Source organism: Nomascus leucogenys, chromosome 21 (assembly GCF_006542625.1).
Source record: "Nomascus leucogenys isolate Asia chromosome 21, Asia_NLE_v1, whole genome shotgun sequence".
NCBI lineage: Eukaryota > Metazoa > Chordata > Mammalia > Primates > Hylobatidae > Nomascus > Nomascus leucogenys.
Window position 1 is genome coordinate 43,728,012 of NC_044401.1, and position 21,792 is coordinate 43,749,803.

At 50.7% G+C, this 21,792-nt stretch overlaps 1 protein-coding gene across 1 annotated transcript in view; it reads left to right on the plus strand.

Annotated features, from left to right (window-relative positions):
- Positions 1 to 17,809, plus strand: part of PDIA5 (protein disulfide isomerase family A member 5) — a 95,142-nt gene extending 77,333 nt beyond the window's left edge. The window contains exons 12-17 of the mRNA XM_030801728.1: positions 806 to 876; positions 1,384 to 1,544; positions 5,641 to 5,771; positions 10,713 to 10,783; positions 17,045 to 17,179; positions 17,587 to 17,809. Coding sequence (XP_030657588.1) covers positions 806 to 876; positions 1,384 to 1,544; positions 5,641 to 5,771; positions 10,713 to 10,783; positions 17,045 to 17,179; positions 17,587 to 17,667 — 650 coding nt within the window. The 3' untranslated portion in view covers positions 17,668 to 17,809. The remainder of the gene's footprint in view (positions 1 to 805; positions 877 to 1,383; positions 1,545 to 5,640; positions 5,772 to 10,712; positions 10,784 to 17,044; positions 17,180 to 17,586) is intronic.
- Positions 17,810 to 21,792: the final 3,983 nt, after the last annotated feature.

The window sequence follows — 21,792 nt, forward strand, 5'->3', positions numbered from 1 at the left end:
TAAAAAGTACAAAAAAAATTAGCTGGGTGTGGTGGCGGGCACCTGTGTTCCCAGCTACACAGGAGGCTGAGGCAGGAGAATGGCGTGAACCCAGGAGGTGGAGCTTGCAGTGAGCGGAGATGCGCCACTGCACTCCAGCCTGGGCGACAGAGCAAGACTCTGTCTCAAAAAAAAAAAAAAAGGACAGAGCAGTTTCTATCCCAAAAAAATCCCATCATGTCATATGGGGACAATTGGAATGTAATTATGTCCCATACCTATGCTTCTGTGAATTTTTATGCCCAGCTCAAGGCCTCAGACTGCCTTCTGTCCAGAGAAGATGATGATGGTGATCACAGCATGGTGCCACAACCTACACGCTGCCTGCAGCTTGGGCCTCCCACCAGATTGGTTGGGTTTTCAACCCAGCTCTGTGACCCATGGCTGTGTATATAGCCTTGGGCAGTCACCGCCCTCTTGGTGCCTCAATTATCCAATCCATAGAATGGAGATAATGTCAGTTCCTACTTTGTGGGGCAGTTATGGGGCTGTAAAGCACTGGTCAGTACCTGGCACACTAGGGCTACATACATGTTGCCCGTATTGTTTATGCAGTTGTTTTATTTTTGTGTCTGGGGTACCTTCCCGCTACCCCAACCCACTTCTGGTGGATTAAGCAAAATATGTCTTTTCTTTGGGCTGGTGCTGCTGCTGCTTTTCTCTGGTGTCTGGGAATGGGGCTGAGTTGCCTTACAGAGGCGGCACAGGGGAGCATCCCGAGGGCCTCTGTGCCATAAGAATGGTTTCTCTTGATCTCTCCCCACAGGGTGTGGCCACTGTAAGAAAATGAAGCCGGAGTTTGAGAAGGCAGCAGAAGCCCTCCACGGAGAAGCGGATGTAAGCTTCCTTTCCTTCTCCCGCACCGTTCTCTTTGAAAGAATCACTGACAGGTGGAATCATTATGACTTTCCCCTGCAAGCCCTGCTGCAGCTCCCGTGGCCCCTGGAGGGCAGCAGTACCTCTGTGTGCCCAAGTAGAATGTCTTAGACAGATGGGATCCTAGAGGGGGGCAGAAGGACTACTGGGCCATGTTCCCGTGCCCGTCCAGGTGACCTCTGCCTGCTCCCTCTTTTCTCTGGGACCCTGGCTAACGGGAACAGGTGCCAATCTACTCAATGTGGGTGGTGGGGCAGATTCAAAAGCCTCATCTCAGCTCATAAATGAGAAATGATGGCCATGCCAATGTTCAGTTGTTCCCTGGGATATGGGAGCCCACCGGGCTAGCCACCCCAGTTAAATTCTGGCAGGTCCAGGATGGGTTGTGGGGGCAGCGTCTGGGCTCCTGTGTTCCACCAGCACCACATCTGAGGCTGTAATGCATGGTTGGCCTTTCCCCCATCCCAGAGCTCTGGTGTCCTTGCAGCTGTCGATGCCACTGTCAACAAGGCCCTGGCAGAAAGATTCCACATCTCAGAGTTTCCTACGTTGAAGTATTTTAAGAATGGAGAGAAATACGCAGTGCCCGTGCTCAGGACAAAGAAGAAGTTTCTCGAGTGGATGCAAAAGTAAGTGTTACGATCTCAATAGCACATCCTAACTGCCGGCTGGCGGCCCCTGGAGACCACCTTGAGGAGGTGAAGTAAACTTTATGGTCAATGTCCTGGGCTCAGGCCCATAGGAGTCAAGACGGATCTGACTTCCTCAACCCTAAAACCACCCTTTATGTGCTGATCACGTGTCCTGATCAGGTCACTGCTGGCAGTCCTTCTGGACGCAGCTTCATCAACGCACTAAACCTGTGTTGCTTTTTCTCTGTCTCAGCCTCCTTAGGCCCAGGTCTTATTGTCTGCATTTTATTCCATTCCCTTTGAATAAATGAAGGAGACACAACTCTTCATAGCCAGAGCTAGACTCATTTCGCCCAGGTTTGCTAGTTGTTGGCTGGGCCTCCAGTAATGTCCACAGGGCAGGCTGTGGTGGTTTACAGCTGAGGATGAAGATTTTGAAGAGCCCCCTCAGCCTGTGTATTAGTTTGCTAGTGTTGCCATAACAAAGTAACAGACCAGGTGGCTCAACAATATAATATAACAATATAATAGAAGTTTATTTTCTTACAATTTTGTTTTGTTTTGAGACAGTCTCACTCAGTCACCCAGACTGCAGGCATGATCTCGGCTCACTGCAACCTCCACCTCCCAGGTCCAAGCGATTCTCCTGCCTCAGCCTCCCAGGTAGCTGGGATTACAGGCACATGCCACCATGCCTGGCTAATTTTTTGTATTTTTAGTAGAGGTGGGGTTTCACCATGTTGCCCAGGCTGGTCTCGAACTCCTGAGCTCAAGTGATCCACCCACCTCAGCCTCCCAAAGTGCCAGGATTACAAGCATGAGCCACCGTGTGCAGCCTATTTTCTTACAATTTTGGAGGCTAGAAATCAGAGATCAAGATGTTGGCAGGGTTGGTTTCTTCTGAGGCCCCTCCCCTTGGCCATCTTCGGCCTGTGACTTCCCGTGGCCACCCCTCTATATGTATCTGTGACCTAATCTGCTCTTCTTATAAGGACACCAGTCATGTTGGATGAGAGCCCGCCCTAATGACCTCATCTTAACTGAATTATCCCTTTAAAGGGATAATTTATCTCCAGATATAGTCACATTCTGAGATAATGGGGGTCAGGACACCAACATATGAATTAGAGGGGGACATAGTTGAACCTATACGGTCTGAGCTACTTTGTTAGGACATTGGTCAGATATGAGGTGTTTATTTAAAGCACAGACTGTGAGACTTTTTGATTCAGGAAGTGTGAATGGGACCCTCAGCCATGGTGTTCTGAGAAACACCAGCTTGTGAAATGGCAGCAAAGTTGCAACTAGATTCAGGGGAGGCCTCTGGCAAGAGGTGAATGGACTGGTGAGATCCTGGCCTCAGCTTCTCCCACTTTGTCCTGCTCGTCCACTGGGAGGATTTGGAAAGTAGCCAGGCCTTTGTCTTAGGGACCAGAGGAAAATGATGGTTTGCCTCTGAAAGGGAAAAGGTGCTCGCTCACCCCTCAAGGCCTTCTGGTGTCTGAAGCAAGTGGCTTGTTCACACCCACTTTTCCAGCCTTGCTGTGGTGCCAGGTGTCACGAGAAGTCCACAATCAGTCATAAAAATAGCGTCAACCTTTTTTTTTTTAAGACAGGGTCTCACTCTGTTGCTGAGGCTGGAGTACAATGGCGCCATCCCAGCTCACTGTAGCCTCTGGAAAGGACTGGGTGGGGCAGGGGTTCACTGGGAAGGACTGGGTGGGGCAGGGGATCTGGCCAGGTCCCTGTGATGCTTGGACTTGTGGTTAGAGAGCTGAGGGAATCCAGAGTGTCGATCATCACTAATCAGTGCTCCAGAGTCTTGGCCACAAACAGCGAGCATGAGGGGCCTCCGTCCTTTCTGTGTGCCGCTGCTGCTACTGAGAGCCTGAAAAGCACTCAGGCTAAGTGCTTTCAGGTTTAAGTACTTTCTTAAGTGCTTTTAGGTCAAGAGCATGGGCTTTGGAGTCTGAGAGACCTGGGCTCAGATCCTGACCCTGAGCCATTTGACACCTCTAAGCCCCAGTTTCCTATCTGTAAGATGGAGACAGTAATTTCCCCATAGGCTTGTCTAGGGAATTAAATGAGACTCTTGTGAAAAGTGCTCAGCACAGGACGTAATGTGGAAGTACTCAAAAAAGTTGAAGCTGGCCAGGCACGGTGGCTCATGGCTGTAATCCTAGCACTTTGGGAAGCAGAGGCAGGAGGTTCTCTTGAGTTCAGGAGTTCAAGACCAGCCTGGGCAACATAGCAAGACCTCACCTCTACTGAAAATCAAAAAAATTACCTGGGCATGGTGGTGTGCGCCTATAGTCCCAGCACTTTGGGAATCTGAGGTGGGAGGATTGCTTGAACCCAGGAAGTTGAGGCTACAGTGAGCTGGGATGGTGCCATTGTACTCCAGCCTCAGCAACAGAGTGAGACCCTGTCTTAAAAAAAAAAAAATAATAAGGTTGAAGCTATTTTTATGACTGATTGTGGACTTCTCATGACTGAGAGTATGAATACATAAGTGATCACAGCAGCCAGCCTTTGCAGAATGCTCTCCTATCTCTTGCTCCATTTCATCCTCAAGTCCTACTGAGGCCAGAGTTTTTATTCCTATTTCATTGGTGAAGAAACTTAGGTTCAGAGAGGTTAAGGGCCCTATCCAGGGACAAATGGTAGTTCTTCTGGGCACTTGGAGGGGATCCTTCAGGTGGAGTGTGAACAGCCGATGGTTCGGGGGTGGAGAACTGAGGCTCGTCACCCAGAAGCAGGGCGAGCAGTCAGCGCCAGGCAAGGTGGATGGCATTTACAGGCAGGTGCATAGGCTGCCGGGCTGTGAGTAACTGAGATGCGCCTGCCAGCAGGCCAGCATGGGGCGGCAGCGTTCAGGGAAAAGGCAGAGCAGAAAGGTCAGATGAGTGGTGACAGCCATGGAACCAGAGAAGCTGGAGGACAAAGACAGGGAGGAAGGCTGGGAGGGGCCCGTCTTAGTCACCAGCAGGGAGACTGGTTTGGGAGGAGTAGGGAAGAGTAATGTGTTCTAAGTCATGGTGGATTTGAGGTCACAATGGGATCTCCAGCTGGAAATGCCTGAAAAACACCTGGAAATAAGGGGCTTGGATGAAAGGTGAGGCCTTAAGTTCTCCTCAGCCATGGAAATCACTGAAGCCATGCAGAGGAATGAGATATTTGAGAATTGCAAGGGCTCAGAATAGAACTGGAAGCAGAGAGAGGGCTGCACTCAGCTGGTGCAGGGACTGTGGCACAAGCTCAGCGGGAGATGTGGCAATGTGGGTGCAGCCCTCTCCCCAGAAATACTCCTCCAAGAAGGGGAGTTGGGTTATAGAGAGGGGAGCAGGGGAGCAAAGGCTATTGCAAGACCCTGGAGATCCATCCTTGCATGAGGCAGAGTGGAGGGACCCAGTGGACAGCAAGAGACTGAGAAGCAATGACATTTATCCAATGCCTGGCATTTATTAGAGCATCTAGGCTCTCAGTAAATATTAGTTCCTTGACTGAGTAGATACTTTACATACATTCTCTGCTCTTCATAAAGATCCCATTGTCCTCATTTAACAGAAAAGAAAATGGAGGCTTAGAGGGGTTTAGTAACTTACCTAAGGTTGCACAGCTGGTAAGTCATCTGGACTTGAACCCAGGCCCGCCTCACTCCTTGGCCCATGCTCTCCACGCTCTCCACCAGAACAGATGCTGAGAGCCAGAAGATAATGAACGATCATGCAGGGTCCTAGAGGGGGCAGGAAGGAGAGGCCTGGGAGCCCAAGCAGAGGTGGCTCTATGCCCTTGTCAAGGAGTTCGTGGCCCACAACTAGGGGGTCTCCTTTGCCCTAAAATGGGGTCAAGTCTTCCATATTTTATAAAATGGCTCCTTAATGGGCTCCTCAGATGGAATCAGGGAAGGTCTTTGCTGGTGGCACAGATTTGTTTGTGTTTAAACTGCGGTTTTAAAATGAAATTTTAGAAGGATTGTAGTGGTTTCTTCATGCATGTTCCCCTGAGTGGTTGGGACATTGAGGGTGGATTTCTTTGCCCATCTAAAAATCTCTCCTTATGGCTGCCTGCCCCCTCCCCTGGCTTCTTGCAGCCCTGAGGCCCCTCCGCCCCCAGAGCCCACATGGGAAGAGCAGCAGACAAGCGTGTTGCACCTGGTGTGGGATAACTTCCGGGAGACCCTGAAGAAGAAGAAACACACCTTGGTCATGTTCTACGCCCCTTGTAAGTAGCTTGGGTGCTCACTGAGTGGCACGGTAAGAGGGGTTTGGCCCCACCAAACCAAGAAGACCCGCACACCCACCCCAAGGACCAAGGCAGCCGCTGATGGATCCCAGGGTCATCTCCATTATGAACCAGGCTCTCCAATTTTATTCCAGGCTGAGAGGTCCTTCAAATCCAGGGCCTCCTTTTGTCAGCCTTGTCGCACTCTCCTTCCTTTGGGGCAGCCTTTCTCATGTCTGTCCTAAAGCCCTCTGCCTCTGTGCTGGTCCCCTCTTGTCCCTGGACTCCTCCATGCCCCTGTCCCCTACCTGCACACTTCCCACCCCTCAGCTGCCCCCGCCCCCTCTTCCTCCTCCAGACACTGACTTATCTTCGGCATCTTGGAACCCCCTCTCTCTGCCCTTCCAGATGGCTCTGGAGCTGTGGCATAGGCACAGCCACATTCGCTCCTGAGCTCCTGTGCTGTGCTCGTTTTAATCAGAGCTTAAGCTGAGGAAGTGACGCGTCTGCCGACATTGGCTTCGGTGACCTCAGGTTTCTGTGTATTCCCATTTTGAAGTTGTTAATTGATACTTACAATGTAAGGTTCTTAGAATTTCCCACCCCTGCTGCCCTTCTCTCTCTCCCCCAGGTTACAGCTCAGCTTAATGGAGTGAGGATAATAAAAGCTGCAGTCTACAGAGAAGCCAGGCAGCTCCATCTAGCCATAAACCCGCTCAGTTGTAGCCGGCCCTCCTGTTGGCTCCCCCCTTTCAAGTGTCAGTAATCCGTGGAGTCTCTGTGTTCTCAGGGTCTGAGAGGGGCCGCCACAGCCTCAGCCCCTCCCTGAGGCAGCCTCCCTGCCCATCTCTTTCTGCCTTTCCTTCTCAGAGTGGGACTTGGCCTCTCCCAGTCCCTTAGAGAGCTTCCGGCTGTCCTCTTTGGTCTGTAGAGTGTGCCCAGAAGCCTGAAAATTTTGGGAAGCTGACATCTTCCTTCTGGCATTGGGGCGTGGAGGACTGAGCCTTGCCCAAGGCCATGGGGCAAGTTAGTGGCAGACCCCTCCCGCAGCCTGGATGGCTCTCTCTCTGTCACAGGCACAGTCCAGAGAGTGAGAGTGTTTTCAGCAGCAAGTGAGAACCTGGCTGCAGGAGTGGGAGCCCTTGACCAGACGAAATACTTTCCCCCAGACCTCTTGACCAGAGCCCAGTGCTTCCTCTGCCTCTCTTCAGCTCCTCCCTGACTGAGGGGCCTTCATAGTAGACATAAGCCCCCCGCCACCCTGACCCTGGCTGCTGGGGCAGACAGGTGCTTGAATCCCCAGGGAATCTGGGAGAGACTCTTACCCTTTTGGGCTGCCAAAGATCTACAACTCCTTCTGCCTGCCTGCCTGCCTGCCTGCCTGCCTGCCTGCCTGCCTGCCTGCCTTCCTGCCTTCCTTCCTGCCTTCCTTCCTTCCTGCCTGCTTTCCTTCCTGCCTGCTTTCCTTCCTGCCTTCCTTTCTGCCTTCCTTCCTTCCTGCCTTCCTGCCTGCCTGCCTTCCCGCCTGCCTTCCTGCCTGTCGTCCATCTATCCATCAAATATCAGCTCTGTGCTGTGCAGTGTCTAGGGCCCAGGGTACAAGGGAGGGAGACATGTCCCTGCCAGGCCTTGAGGGGCTCACTGTCTACCCTGACAAAACTCTAAATGCAATCCATCCAGGGCAGGGTCACTGAGTGACTCAACCTCTGGCAGAGGGCTTGGTCCTTAGAGTTTCTTCATCTCTCTTACTGTGTTTTTCTGTCCCTAAACCTTGCCCCAGGGACATACGTCTTTATCAGTGGGTTACAGGGGGAAGACTTTCCAAGGACAAAAAAGATATATCTTTTGACTTTTTAATAATGAAAGTAATACCTATTTTTATATATAAATATAGCATATACTATATACTTTTAATATATGGAGGATCTAAACACTACAGAAATGTCAAATAGCACAGTCAAATGCCTGATAGAGGTCTATCAGGCCCACACATTCCTGCACCCCTTCTAGCTGCCTCACCCCAACATCTTACCTCCCCTCACATCTCTCCACCTCCCATATCCCTTCTCCCACCATGTCTGCCCCCACATCCTGTCTCCCCAGCTTCTGCACAGCTCTTCTTCCTGCTGTTTCATTGTTCCCTTTACGCTGAATGGTCTGGTCATGGTGACTGCCCTTCTCAGACCAGCTTGGTGGAGTCTCTAGAACTGCAGTTGTCCAGCCTGTCCTCAGTCTTTGTTCCTCTTTCCCTGCTCTGGGAGGCGTCTTTGGTTTTCTGCTACACAGAGGCAGTGCCTTTTTTTTTTTTTAAGCCCACATTAAAAAAAAAAATCATCCAGTCGGGCGCGGTGACTCACGCCTGTAATCCCAGCACTTTGGGAGGCCGAGGCGGGCGGATCACGAGGTCAGGAGATCGAGACCATCCTGGTTAACACGGTGAAACCCCGTCTCTACTAAAAATACAAAAAATTAGCCAGGCGCAGTGGCAGGTGCCTGTAGTCCCAGCTACTCGGGGGGCTGAGGCAGGAGAATGGCGTGAACCCGGGAGGCGGAGCTTGCAGTGAGCCGAGATTGCGCCACTGCACTCCGGGCTGGGCGAAAGAGCGAGACCCTGTCTCAAAAAAAAAAAAAAAACAAAAAAAAAATCATCCACATCTGGCCCTCCTGACACCTCTTGGAAGCATCTTCATGCACTTTCTGAAACAGCCCTCCCTCCCATTATTCATTGGCCCTGCTCTTTCTTTTGGTAATGAGAAAATTAGATGCAACAGAAGGCCATTAATCTGAGGCCTAGATATTTTAAATTGATGGTAACAGGAATTTACACTAGGCTGACAGTTACCTTTAGACTTTCAATGAACAAAGAGGTTAAAAAGGAAAAATTAATAGTGAAACCAGGTTTTGAGGAAGGGGGGTGGTTATTTTCAGCCAGCCTAATGCTATTATGGGCATACGCCACAGACAAGGGGCCTGCAGCTGCCTGCAGGAGCTGTCTGTGACGTACCTTGTTAACCAGTAGATTGCGCTCTTTAAGTGCTTTGAAAATTTTATAACATCATTCCTTTATAGTGTGACATTTTCATGAATTTGAGCTATTTTTCTTTCTGTTGTGTCAAATTAGTGAAATGTTACTTGTAATTGCCATTTTAGGCTATTAAAAAATTATCCAGTCTCTGCCATGAGCTAGGCTATGCTAGGCACATTGCTAAGCTCTGCTTGTCTCATTTCTTTTTTTTTTTTTTTTTTTTTTTTTTTTTTTTTTTTTTTTTTTGAGACGGAGTCTCGCTCTATCGCCCAGGCTGGAGTGCAATGGCGCAATCTCGGCTCACTGCAAGCTCCGCCTCCCGGGTTCACGCCATTCTCCTGCCTCAGCCTCTCCGAGTAGCTGGGACTACAGGCGCCCGCCACCACGCCCGGCTAATTTTTTGTATTTTTAGTAGAGACGGGGTTTCACTGTGGTCTCGATCTCCTGACCTTGTGATCCGCCCGCCTCGGCCTCCCAAAGTGCTGGGATTACAAGCGTGAGCCACCGCGCCCGGCCTGCTTGTCTCATTTCTGATATAACCCATCACTGGCCCAGGTCTCTTCTGCTCCTTCTGCATGAGACTTGGCAAATCCCTCTACACCCCCACCCCCCATAACCCCCCACAATGCTCTGGGCCAGCTGGCCACTCTGCCAGCCAGGCCATGTGGGTGGTCCTGCTCATCTCAGGACTGGCTCAAGGACTAAATTCAGATTAAACTTGTAGCTTAGCCTTAATTTGGTTTCACGAAACCCTTTGAAATGCCAGTCATTATTATCTTATTTTAAAAAGGAGAAAGTAGATGAGCAGAGCCGTTTCTGTTCCCACCGTGGCCTCTCTGCCTTCCTGAGGCTGAGGGAGTCCGGCTGACGTAGGAGGTGTGGGCTGGAGCCTCCCCTTGCTCAGGGAAACCCTCCCCTCAGAGCCCTTCTGCGCCCTGGGAAGTTCTGTTCACCAGTGACTGGGAAAGGGCTGAGAGAGGAGGGGGGTTTGGGTTCTGATCTGTTAGTGCTGAGGGAAGGGCTGGATCAGCCTGCAGCTTCCTGGGCTCACCAGGACAGGAGGAGAAAGTGGTCCCCACAGAGGTCCCTACCCTGCTTCTGAGACACTGAGGTCAGAGTTGGGGCTCAGGATGATGCCCAGAACAAGAGACAGATGCTGGAGGTAGGGGCCCCAGTATAGCTCAAAGGCCTTAGGCTGCTCTGACAAGCCTTCTCCCTGGGACAGGGAGCATCAAGGGACCTGAGGACTGCCTGGTGACTTCCTGTAGCTTTTCTCCCTCTTACCCCGACCATGGCCTTCCTGCTCCTGGCTTTGATGTTCTGGTTATTGTAGAGCAAAGGGTAGATGGAGACCTGGGGACCAGGGCCTGATTTGGCTGCTCACAGTCTGGGCTGGGTGGAGGTTGCTAGGAACACAGAAGTTAGCAGCAAAGTATGACCAGTGGGTGCATAGTGGGTGCCCTGAAATCCCCCCACCCTGCATTTCCCAATGCCACTTCCTCTCAGTCAGGAAATGGAGAGATTTGCTATTGTCCCTGGAGCCAGAGAAGATTGTAGCAGGTTCTGAGAATCCTGTGCCTTCCTCTTTAAGCCCAAAGCTACCTCTGCCCCCAAGATCAGGCTGTTCCTTGTCCTCTGTGGAAGGAGCAGAACTAGACTGCGGTGACCATTGTCCCCCAGCCTAGGAAGGAGCATATGATGCTTGTGACAGGGACTCCTACCAATCCCCCCTACCAATAGATCAGACATGGGTGGGAGGTGGAGTGGCAAGGTTGACAAAAGGACCCTGACAGTGTGGCGGGCAGGGGTGGGGCTCCTGGAGAGCCCTCTCTGGAGCTTTCAGGAAGGGCCTCTGGCCCTGCAGCCTCCCTGCACATGCATCACTGTCCTGTGTGCTCTCTTCCCCTCTCACACAGGGTGCCCACACTGTAAGAAGGTCATTCCGCACTTTACTGCTGCTGCTGATGCCTTCAAAGATGACCGAAAGGTAAGGATAGCGCTCTTCATCTCTTGATCTGCCTCCAGCTAATTCCTACACCTTCCTTCTTGTCATTCAGGTCCCTTCCCCAAACAGGGGCAGGTCAACTAAGACCTGTAAGCAGGGAATTCCTTGGGAACCAGGACATTCTCTTTATAAGGAAGATAGGGCAGGCTGGATTTATGCTGCAAAATCAACTAAAAGGGATATGCTGAACCGTTCCAGCACTTACTTGGAGGAGAGGGTTGGTTAAAAGGGTCATCTGTTTACTTTTTTAGTGCTTAAACCTTTTTACTGTAGGATTGTCATCATGCATTACTTATATAATTAAAAATCAAATTTAAAAATCCAACAAAAGTGAACTGGCGGATGCCATGGTGGAGGAGAGCAAGGCTATGTCAGTGGAGCCTTGCCCTGCCTAAGTGAAAGACTCCTGCAGCTGCCGACTGATGAAGCATAAAATTAACCAGCTAGAGCTGCAGATTGGATTAGAGTGCAGGGCTGCCAGGCACGTCCCCTAGACGCATCCCCCAGGCAACTGGTGCAGTGGAGGCTGCTGCTGGGAGCGGGCTTGTGGGGCAGGGAAACACCCCTGAATTCGGGGAAGTGTGATTGACTGCCAGGCTTCGAGTTCCCTTCTCATCCATGCCAGGCGGAGCGCTGGTGCAGAGGACTGCAAAGATTCCTCCCAGCCCTGAGACTCAGTCATGGGAACCTCTGGCCTAACAGGCCCCAGAAGCTGGCAGTCATGTGGGATCCGCATTCACACACACCCAAACCCAGAGTCACGTGCGGGGGTGCCTTATTTTCCTGGGTGGAATCCCAGGTGGGGCCAGGGTAGGCTGGAGGGAACCAAGGCCAGGCATAAGCTGAGCATAGAGTCCTAGATGATAAACAGGCCAAGCAGGCCTAGACGGAGGTTCAGCCGAGGCAGGGAAGGGGAGCTGGTATTAGTGGAGCAGCACTCACGAGCAGAGTCAGATGACCATCCCGGGCTGGGTGGGCAGGGCTTGCAGTTTTGATCAAGGCCAACAAAAGGTCAGGCCTGAAGGTACCATCCAGACCTTGTGCGAGCAGAGATACAGGTGCTAGGATCACCTTAACAGGCCCAGAGACAGTGGCAGAGATGGGGTGGTGAGAACTTTACGGGGACATAAAGCCAAAAGAAGCCAGGCTGGGGACAGGCCCATGTAGGGAGAGTGGGGATAAACTGGGGACCTGATTCCCACTTAGACCCAGAGCCCGGGACTCTCTCTGGAGTCAGGAGGTCCCATTCTTACCCACAAGCCCTGGCTGCGGCTTTGAGGCACTGCTCACCCCCACCAGAAGGGAGTACAAGGACCAGAAGTGTTTTCTCCTCTGCCTGCCCCTTTCCCTGCACTGAGTGGGGTGTGGCAGCGGGGGCTTCCTTCCCGTGTCAATGTCCCTCATTGTCCCCACCCACTGTGCACAGCACAGGGTGGTTGCTCCTGCTTGGCGGATATCCAGCATGGCCTACGCTGCCAGTCCACAGGACTGGAATAGCTGCCACTCTGCATCAACATCCATCACGCCCCACCCAGAATGCTGGGTGCTCTGGGCAGCAGGAGAAAGGCTGAGGTGTGCCATCTCCCTGTCCCACTGGACACTCAGGTCTCCACAGGCCCCAGGAGAGCTGTGAGGGTCCTGAGGCATGACTGGCACACGGAGCTTGGGCTTGCCCTCCCAGCCAGGCTGGGGAGTATGGTGTCAGGGAGTGTGGTCCAGCTGAGGCACCTAAGGGGCTGGGGAAACCCTGAAGGGGCAGCCCCATTGACGTGGCCCCTTTCTGTCCACTAGACCGCCACTGAGGCTGTCCTGTGGCCTGACCCACATCAGTGCGGGTGAGGCCAGACTTGCCAGGCCTCCAGAGGGCAGCTGAGAGCCCACGTCTCCTCTTCCCATTCCCCCTCCACTGCTAGACGGGGGCCCATTTCCTTGATGCTCCCCTCCCCTTAGACACTGACACACCTTTGCTTGATTGTCTTGGGCCAGTGGTGTTGTGGCCTTTTCCTGGGTTCAATCCCCCTGTCTCTTATTGCCTCTGTCTCTCCTTTCAGCTTCCTTTATTCCAAGCCAGGGATCACCCTCACTTGCGTTCAGGAATGCACTTCATAACCTCTCTGTCCGAGGCAGGTGGCCTGCCTGGGTTTCCTGGAGGTTACGTTCATGACATCAGGGAAGCCAGCCATCTGGCCTGGGGGGCTGAACTTACTGGTGCCCACTCTGTGCTCCAGGCATGGCACCGTGACTACTGGGTCCCATCCTACAACTATCAGATCAGAGTCTCTGGGGAATGGTGCTGGAAATTTGTGGTTTTTAAGAGCTGGCTCTTGTGCTGGCCACAGGCTGGTGTGTGGGGACTGTTGGCCTGTCCCCTCTCCCTTTACTCGTGAGGGATCCAGGCCCAGAGAGGAGCTGTGTCCCTTGCCCAGGAATGCCCAGCAGGTCACTGACAGCCAGAACTGGGTCTCCTGACACCCCAAGCTGCCACTTCTTAGTTGGAATTGTGGGGTTTTTCCACCCAGAAGCCAGCCCCTGTTCCTTTCCCAATCAATATGCAGTTGGTTGTTCACTTCCATTTTCATAGCCCAAGTCAATATTAGCTCCTGCAGAGATTTATTTTACTGAATCAATAAAGCTGTGTGTGGCAGCTCATATTTTAGCCGGGGAGCCTCCACCCCCTCCTAGGAGCTTACTTGGGGACTTTATCAGTTGGCACGCTGGTGGAGAAAGGACTGCAAAGTGTTAGTGTTGGAATAGATGGTGTTATTGAAGGGGCAAGGCAGACAGGACCTGTGGTGGGCTGGCAAGCAGGTGGGGGGCTCACCTTTCACTGCACGTCAAGGTGTGCAGCCTGGGGGTGGTGTGGGGCCAGGCGTGAAGGTCACCCTTAGAGGGAGGCCCTGAGGTAGTGGGGGCCCCACCTCTGCAATGGGCCCACTTCACTGCTGGAATCTGGCCATGACGTGTAGGTCCTCCTGTTTATGAGGCTGGCTACTGCCTTTTCTGAGCAAAAGCTCCCTGAGGACAGAGACCTCATTTGTCCTTGAACTCCACACAGTCGTGACACCTTAGACCTGTGTAAATGTTGACTAGATGAACAATATAACATATTTGATATGTATTGAGAGCTCTTCTTCCACTGAAAGCATTTCTTACATCATGTTGTCCTTACAATAGCTTGCTCAACTAGGTATTGTTACAGTGCTCGTATTGCTAAAGAGGTGATTGAATCTTAGAGAGATCATATGCTAGTTTCTCAGCTGGAGAGGGGCAGAGTGAGAATCGCAAACAGGCATTGTCAGAGTTTGAGTTCTCCCAGAAGCAGACCCTGCTCCTGGGCTCATATGCAGGGAATTTATTTGGGAAGTGATCTCAGGAAGTTCAGAGAGGATCCTGGAAGTGAGACATGAAAGGGGAGGAACCAAAGCAGGTGTTTTATGGGCAGATGACTGTATGAGTCACCAAGGCTTAGTCCCACAGGAGACCTCACCAGGAAACATGACACAGAGCTGTTCCACTCAAAGGCCAAAGAAGCCAAGGTCCTTGTTCTAGACCCCCATCTGTCATTGGCCTTACGTCCAGCTCCTTGAGGCTGGGAGGATGCTCTGAGGCTGAGAGTAGCAGGTGCTGTGGCAAGGGCTGGTCCGAGGGGTTGTGGCAGGACACCAGCAGTGTGTGCCCCAGGATTTGTACCAACCACCATAGAAAAAATTGAGAAATCATAGGTGTTCTGTGTTGCAGGTGATCAGTGCAAATCTTGAGTTGGGTGTAAGGGGGCAGGCATTTAGGTGAAATTTCAATAGCTGAGAAGAGCTTTATTCGCTGCCTTCTTTCCAAAGAGTCTAAGCTGCTGCCTTTGGGGAGGACGCATTTGTCTCCTCTTCTGTGGAAACTGCGCGTGGATTCGCCGTTACAGCTAGAAGTTGCATTCCATGTGTGTGGCTGGCAGCTAGTTTAGGTAATTCAGAACAAGTATACATTTCTAATTTAGTAGATTTATAAAACCATACACTATGTTTCCAACAGCTCCAGGGCATGTATACAAATTAAATTCATAATTTAAAGCAGATGCAGGGAGAGCGGCAGCCCGGAGCCATGTTCGTCCAGCACTTTCACAGCGGAGCAGCAGCTCCTGGCCCGGGTTGGACATAGGGCCTCAGCCACTGGCTGCAGGGAAGGAAAGTATGTGGATGCCCGTGTCCCTGGACAGGGCCCCATAGCACCTGCCCTGAGAAATGGAACCCCACAATTTGGCCAGGGGAGCATCTGCCTCATGTTTTTAAATAATAAAGTGCTTTAAAGGTGGGCTGGGATTATCAGAAGTGCATAGGGGCCAGTCTGGTGGCCTGAGTGAATTGGGCTCCAGGGGATGCTGGGGAAGGTACATTTAGCCTACCTGAAGGACAGCTGCCTCTCCGCCCAGCCAGTTGTTGCCTATGAGACTGCAGGGTAAGTGCCATCAAGTCTTCTGACTTCAAAAGACAAGCTGGAAAGCCAAATTGTTATATCAAATCTTCTGGCTCCATTTCTATGTTGGAGCTAATTCAGATTTATTTTTTTTGTTGTTAAATTCAATGTGGGCCAAATAGAAGAGGACTGAGAGCCAGATACAGATTGCAGGCAGAAAGTTTGTAAACTCCATTTTAAAAGTCACACCATATAGAATGTTACATAGCTGAAGAGTAGAAGGGAAGCGTGAGGGTGAGGGGGCTGAGGGTGGCACCTGGTGGCCAGGGGAGGCCGCACCTCACTCTTCTCTCCAGCTATCCATCTCGCAGCTCACCTGGGCATGAGGGACATGATGAGTAAATGTGGCCATGGGGGCCCGCAGGACTCTCCTACCTAGAAGGGGGCCTTTGTCCAAATGCAAATAACCATCAACCAAAGAACTGTGTGAATCATGGTTATTCCACAATTTTAAATTATCTTATTGAATCACCCTCTTTTAATTTCTTCGAAGCATTCATTGAGCTCTATCTAAAATGATCTAATTTGTCATACAGCAGACACTTGATAACTGGACTTTGTCAAGGTCAATGTTGTTCCCCCAGCATCTAGAACAGGCCTGGCACACGGCAGGGTTTCAGTGCGTGTTGCCTGGTGGGAGGACTCCCTCTCATGGGAATCTGCCCCATCTTCCGTAACACCTCTGTACTGGGTATGGCCATTGAGGACCCCTTCTCCAGCTTCCCTGGTGTATGACCCTCAAGAGGAAACAAGTTCCCATTTCTGCTTTATACTCTCTTCTTATGAAAAAACAACAAATGATGAGGAAAAGCTACCCAGCATGTGGAATTTGCTAGATGGTCAAGAAGAGGCCAGTGGCCAACGTGGGAACCACTTTCTGACCAAACATTCTGATGGCTTTACTCATGCGGGGCTCCTCCAGTTTCCTGATGTGCTTCCCTGGTCTCCTCCTCTTCCAGTCTTGGCTCGGATGGTGAATCGTACAGAGCACCTTTGCCCCACTCACCTGGCACCTGGACCACCTCCCTCATCCCTCACATCACACCGTGTTGGAATTGTCCCTTTATCCAACCCCTGCCCAGACACTGAACCCCTAAGTGGGGACAGAGCTTGTATATGGGGTCGGAAGAAGTGACTGTAATAGCAGCTGACATTTCCTGACCATGAATCCGGTGCCAGGTTCTGTGCTCATTGGCCTCACTTGAATTCTTTTATTCAGTCTTCACAATATCCTGATAGCCTAGATACTGTCATTATCCCCATTTTACAGCTGAAAAAAATGAGGCACCAAGAGGCTGGGTCATTTTCCTTAAGTCTTAATGTCCAGGCAAACCAAGAGTGCACTTGGGGAACTTGACTTGAAAGCTCTTGCTCTTAACCTTGGCACTACACTGTCCCCCCAAGCTAATGTTCCGGAAGTATTAGTTGAGAAATGATTAAATCCTGCAGTCCCTTACAGAGAGCACCACAGAACCTGTGGTGTTTACAAATGCTTGCAAGTCATCATTTCCTTTACGATCGTCATACTCTTGATTTTAAAGGACAGTCTAAAGGTACTCCAGGCCGAGTCCCCTAACCTTACCCATCTGGAAATTGAAAACAAGCACCATCAGTCTCCAAGGAGCCCTGAGCTGGGGATGCTTTGGTTCAGTTCCTACCTGCCACTGAGGAGAAAAATCAGAGCGGGCCTGTGACGTGGACTAGATGTGCAATCTGTGTTGTGGGGTCCAGGCCTCAGCCTGGGGACACCCTGTGCCAACTCTCTACCTTGCCCCCTAGATCGCCTGTGCCGCTGTTGACTGTGTCAAAGACAAGAACCAAGACCTGTGCCAGCAGGAGGCCGTCAAGGGCTACCCCACTTTCCACTACTACCACTACGGGAAGTTCGCAGAAAAGTATGACAGCGACCGCACGGTAAGTGGGGGAGAGGCGTCTGCCCAGAGCTCGCTCTGCTGATGGGCAGGGGAACTTCCACTGAGGAGGGGCAGCATCCCAGAAACCGCGGAAGTCAGCTGGAACACTGCACTGAGAGGCCCAGGCCCTGGGCCTGGCTGAGACTTGACATTGTTGGAGGAGAGTCCCAAGGGGTTGTCACAGATGTCCTGTTCCCAGAGCCAGGCTGGACTCCAGATGCCGAGGGTTTTCTCACTTGCTGGTCAGGGCTGGTGCAAGACATGCAGACCCTCTCCACCTTGCAGAAGTCTGCCCACCTCTCCCTGTCAAAGGAGTGACCCCCTGGAGGGGCTGGGGTGTGAGGAGAGAGAGTGCACAGCCGGCTCAGGGATTAAAGCTCTCTCTCTCTCTCTCCCCCTTCCCTGCAGGAATTGGGATTTACCAATTATATTCGAGCCCTCCGGGAGGGAGACCATGAAAGACTAGGGAAAAAGAAGGAAGAGTTATAATTCCTGCCTCAGAAAAAGCTTTTCCATTACACTGTGAATACCTGTTTTGTTGTTTCTGAATTTCCACATGTTCTGAAGACAAAGTTTTTTATAGCCGCTTATGGCCATTTTGTACAATTTTGAAATAAAATTAAACCATTTATTTGGTGGTATGGTTTATTTTCGTGGAGCCTGTACTAACAAAGGTGGATACTCACATCCTCCTCATTCCACCACCTCTGCTGGGAGGTACAGAGCTGTGCTCCAGTGCCCCATCTGCATGGAGGTGACTCCTGAGGGTGCCGGCCCCCTGTCAGTCATTTGAGAGCAGGACAGGGAAGCTGGACCGCAGAATATCCTGCTGGAAAATGACAAGCTCATGAGAGGAAATACGCCAAGAAGATCAATGACTTCGGGAGGCTAAGGTGGGAGGATCACTTGAAGCCAGGTGTTCAAGACCAGCCTGGGAAACATTATGAGACCTCATTTCTACAGAAAATAAAGTTGCTGGGCATAGGGTTACATGCCTGTAGTCCCAGCTACTTGTAAGGCTGGGAAGGGAAGATTGCTTGAGCCCAGGAGTTCAAGGCTACAATGATCTCTGATCTCATGACTACTCCAGCCTAGCTAGAAAGCAAGACCTGTCTCGAAAATAGAAAAAGAAAAACAAAGAAAGAAAAAAGATGATCAGGGAAATTGGGATGCTGAAGCAAATGGTAACCAAACACTAGCTTCTTCTGGATCATTGTGGTTTCAGTATTGGTGTGTTTCCTCTGTGTGTGTTTTCCTGGAACTTACTTAGGTATTTATCTTTCTCCAGCTATTTGTCTTCTCTTCCTCTCTCCGTTCCCTCCCCGATCTCCCTTTAAAGAAAATTAAGTTGCCGCTTCAGGGGCATGAATGGAGTGGGGGAAGGGGGTCTCTGTGCCAGCTGCTTGCTGTGCACCCCAGCTGGAAGGGATGGTGTGTTCTCGAGGTGCAGATGTTAGATCTGCTCACCAGCCCCCACCGCCAACCACAATAACCCCAAATCTTTAGGCCACATTTTCCATGGATGGGTGCCTCGCTCGGCCTCCTGCCTGTGTACATCTCTTTTTTGACCCACCTTTCCAGTGAGTCCTCCTGCTTTCTGCATGCCTGTGTGACTGACACCCAGCCCTGTGCGCAGCAGTGCAGTCAAGAGCCTGAGCACAGCAGTAACATGTTTTGTCTGCTCGGTGGTATTTCTCCATGGACAGCAGAGCGGCCTTGCTCTAGTGTCTTGTCTTTAGTTATAAATAGCGGTCCTAGAGTTGGATTCCTCCAGTAGTTCAGGGGGGCGTTGCTTAAGCTGCAGTACTTGGAGGCACGCTCTGGTGGCCTTGATGGGGACTTGGCCTGCAGGAACAGCCCTCCTTTCCTGGACCCAGCTCCCTCCCTCCTGGCCTAAGTCCTTCCTGCTGATAAATCTGCTGAGAGGAGGACAAAGCCTCCAAGTTCTTCACAGCTGTTTTGACGATGGTGCCACTGTGGGTGGTTTCATTAAGGGAAATCAAGGTTTTGAGAGCCCTTGTTCTGTGCAGTTCTCCAACTTTCCAATTGACCCTCTGGCCAGTTCAGCCCTTCTCTTTTCCCCTAAGCACCCACTTCCTTGGCAGTAGCCCCTGGACTTCCCCCAAGGATTGGATATGAAAGATGGAAGCATACATTTAGACGTCATTGAAACACAGTTACTGAGTCCCTTCCTGTTGGGGACCATGAACATCTTGCAAGGTGTCATTTAATCCTGATACAGGTGTTTACCATTCTAGCATATGTGTGTGTCTGAACATGGAGTATTTGTAGAGGGAACATATATGCTTGTGTTTTCAAAAGAGGTTTTTTTTGTTTGTTTGTTTTTGGGGTTTTTTTTACTGCGCCTTTTAAATAATAACCTCACAAGAGCCACTTCCTGGCTGAGGACCACTAGTGCCCACCTGTGAGGTACAGCACTTACTTTCTGGCCATTCCACAGCCTCAAAGTTCAGATTTTCCTGGCCTAGCTTCTGTATGAAGACTTAAAAACATGAAATATTGTCAATTATAGATTTAAAAAAATTTTTTAACACATCATGAAATGGAATCCTCTTCACATCCCTATTTATTGACTTTGGGCATGACCTCAGCAAATTCATCGCAGCTCTGGGCAGCTGCCCCTGCAGACAGAACTCCCTTCCTCCACTCGCCCCCACCTAATACATCACACACACCACCACCACTCACACACCACACACACACACCACACACACTCACTCCACTCGCCCCCACCTAATACATCACACACACACCACACACTCACTCCACTCGCCCCCCACCTAATACATCACACCACCACACACCACCCCCCCCCCACCACACACACACACACACACTCACTCCACTCGCCCCCACCTAATACATCACACACACACACACACCACCCACTCACACATCACCACACCACTCACCTCGCCCCACCTAATACATCACACCACACACACACCACACTCACTCCACTCGCCCCCACCTAATACATCACACACACACACACACCACTCCACCCCCCCACACACACACACACACCACACACACACACACACACACACACACACCCTACCGCGATTCTGGGAACTCTGTGCAGATCAAGCCAGTACTGTGGCATCCGGGTTAGTTCTACTCCCAGTCGCCATGCTTGGTTCTTTGGGGTTTCACTGATGTTTAGTGCAGACCTCCTCCCTCTCCCCGACTGCAGGGCTTGCCATCACCCTTCTCTGTTCCCCTGGATCCTGCGTTGCAGGCTGATTTCTCTGCAGGAAGTATGTGAGTTAGGGGAGAACTGATCCCCATCTTTATTCTGGCGCCCCTTGCCCAGCAGTGAGTCCCCATCACCACCTAACTGGAGCCTTCAGAGCAGGACCCCGACTCTTCTTACCTTCCTCATGCTGCTCCCTCCCCTTCTAGAGGTGTTTGGCTTCCAGGAGTTGTTCTGCGCCAGGCACTGGAAGGTGATGCTTCCAGGTTCAGAAACTGGTTTGCTCCACCACAATATAAGAAGGTGTGGAATCTCATCTGGAAAGCATCAGGCCCTCTTAGGAAGACAAAGCCTATGTTCAGGGGTTACATCACCTGCCCACATCACATGGAATAATACAGGTGCCAGCCCTGCCCGCAGGAGGCTCCCAGTTTGAGAGTGAGTGCGCATTGCTGCTCAGAACCAAACTCTGTGCATTGTACTCTTACTGTTTCCCATTCTTTATTGTTGACTAGAAGAAGGAAGCTGATATTCTTAAGCTACCTATCAAAACCAAATTACTCTTATGGTCCCACCAAATATATGTCACCTCCAAAATCCTCTATTTTAGGCCTGTGTTATCCAATAGCCATTAGCCACATATGAGTATTGAGTACTTGAAATTTGGCTACTGCAGCTGAGTGAAGGTATGTCTATGCCTCTTTATATTGTGGTAAAATATACATAGCACACAATTTACCATTTTAATCATTTGTAGGGGTACAATTCAATGGCACTAAGTGCATTTGCATTGTTGTCCAACCATCATTACTATCCATCTCTAGAAATTTTTCATCAACCCAGACTGAAACTCCATAACTGTTAAAGAATAACTCTCCATTCCCCACTCCTCCTAGCCCTGGTAACCACTATTCTACTTTCTGTCTCTATGAATTCTACTATTCTAGGAACCTCATATAAGCAAAATCGTATATCCTTTTGTATCTGGCATATTTCACTTAGCACACTGTTTTCAAGGTTCATTCTTGAAAGTATGTAGCATGTATTAGAATCTCATACCTTTTTTAAGGCTGAATAATATTCCACTGTATGTACATACCATATTTTGTTTACCCATTCATCCATCAGTGGACATTTGGGTCAGTTTCACCTTTTGACTGTTGTGAAGAATGCTGCTGTGAACATAGATGTACAAGCAAATACCTCTGTGACATCCCATTTTCAATTCTTTTGAAGGTGGAATTACTGGGTCATCTGGTAACTCTATTTTTAATTTTTTGAGGAATGAACAGACCATTTTACACAGTGGCTGCACCATTCTGCGTTCCCACCAGCAAGGCACGAGAGTTCCAATTTCTCCTCATCCTTGCCAACAGTTATTTTCTGGTTTGGTTTCA